At 44.7% G+C, this 785-nt stretch overlaps 1 protein-coding gene across 1 annotated transcript; it reads right to left on the bottom strand.

Annotated features, from left to right (window-relative positions):
• Positions 1 to 18: 18 nt before the first annotated feature.
• On the bottom strand, positions 19 to 781 carry LOC107682454 (interleukin-1 beta-like; the record flags this gene model as incomplete). The annotated part of the gene is made up of 3 exons (XM_016478686.1): positions 19 to 283; positions 372 to 508; positions 601 to 781. Coding segments are annotated over 3 exons (552 nt in total), but the record flags the coding sequence as incomplete, so codon positions are not given.
• Positions 782 to 785: the final 4 nt, after the last annotated feature.

The raw sequence follows: 785 nt of genomic DNA, 5'->3' as shown, positions 1-785 counted from the left end.
TACATGGTACATACTCTCTGGAAATGTGTTTATGGATCAAATCTGCTTCTTAACTCAGGATTACTTGTTGATCCTCAAGTGTGAAGTTTGCGGTTCGGTCAGTTGGCACCTGGTACATTTCCACCCTCTTCCAGTCATCAAAAGCTGTGGTAATAAACCATCCAGGATATTTAACAGATTCAAAAGTGCTGTAAGCCGTGCCGGTCTCTTTCTTGAAGAAGAGGAGGCTGTCGTACCCGTTCGGGTCACCGGCTTTAATGGTGTTCAGAGGGCCACTGACCTCCTAAAACAATTAAAAGGGCTTTAAATCCTCATTTTATAATGTGGAAAACAGTTTTTGGGGAAGGTTAATGTGTTTGTGGTGCACGAACCTTCAAGAGCAGGACGGGGGAAGAACCACCAGACTGGGTACAAGCAATGTAGAGGTTGCTGTTGGAAATTCCCAGGCACACAGGCTGGCCGTTATTTTGTGGGGCACTCGATACGTACGTTGACATACTGAATCGCACTGAAAGCAGCAGAAAATGTGTAGGGGGTAACGTCAAAAGGACATTTCTGAAGTCATGCAATTACATGTGAAAGCTCGTGTTGAAGATTTACCTTTGTATTGAATGGTTCCTGCACTCAGCGTCACAGCCTTCAAATGAAGATCTTCGTTGGTTAGTTTGTTGCTCTGCACCAGAGTCTTTTTGTACTTATCACAAACGGTGCACTGCAGGGTCCTGGTCTTACAGTAAGTCGGTGTCACATTAAGCGGCTTTACGTGACGCTCTGTGGAAATAAAA

Source organism: Sinocyclocheilus anshuiensis, unplaced genomic scaffold (assembly GCF_001515605.1).
Source record: "Sinocyclocheilus anshuiensis isolate Anshui unplaced genomic scaffold, SAMN03320099.WGS_v1.1 C32223613, whole genome shotgun sequence".
Lineage (NCBI taxonomy): Eukaryota > Metazoa > Chordata > Actinopteri > Cypriniformes > Cyprinidae > Sinocyclocheilus > Sinocyclocheilus anshuiensis.
The sequence above is the reverse complement of the archived record's forward strand: the minus strand, read 5'-3'. Positions and strand labels throughout refer to the sequence as shown.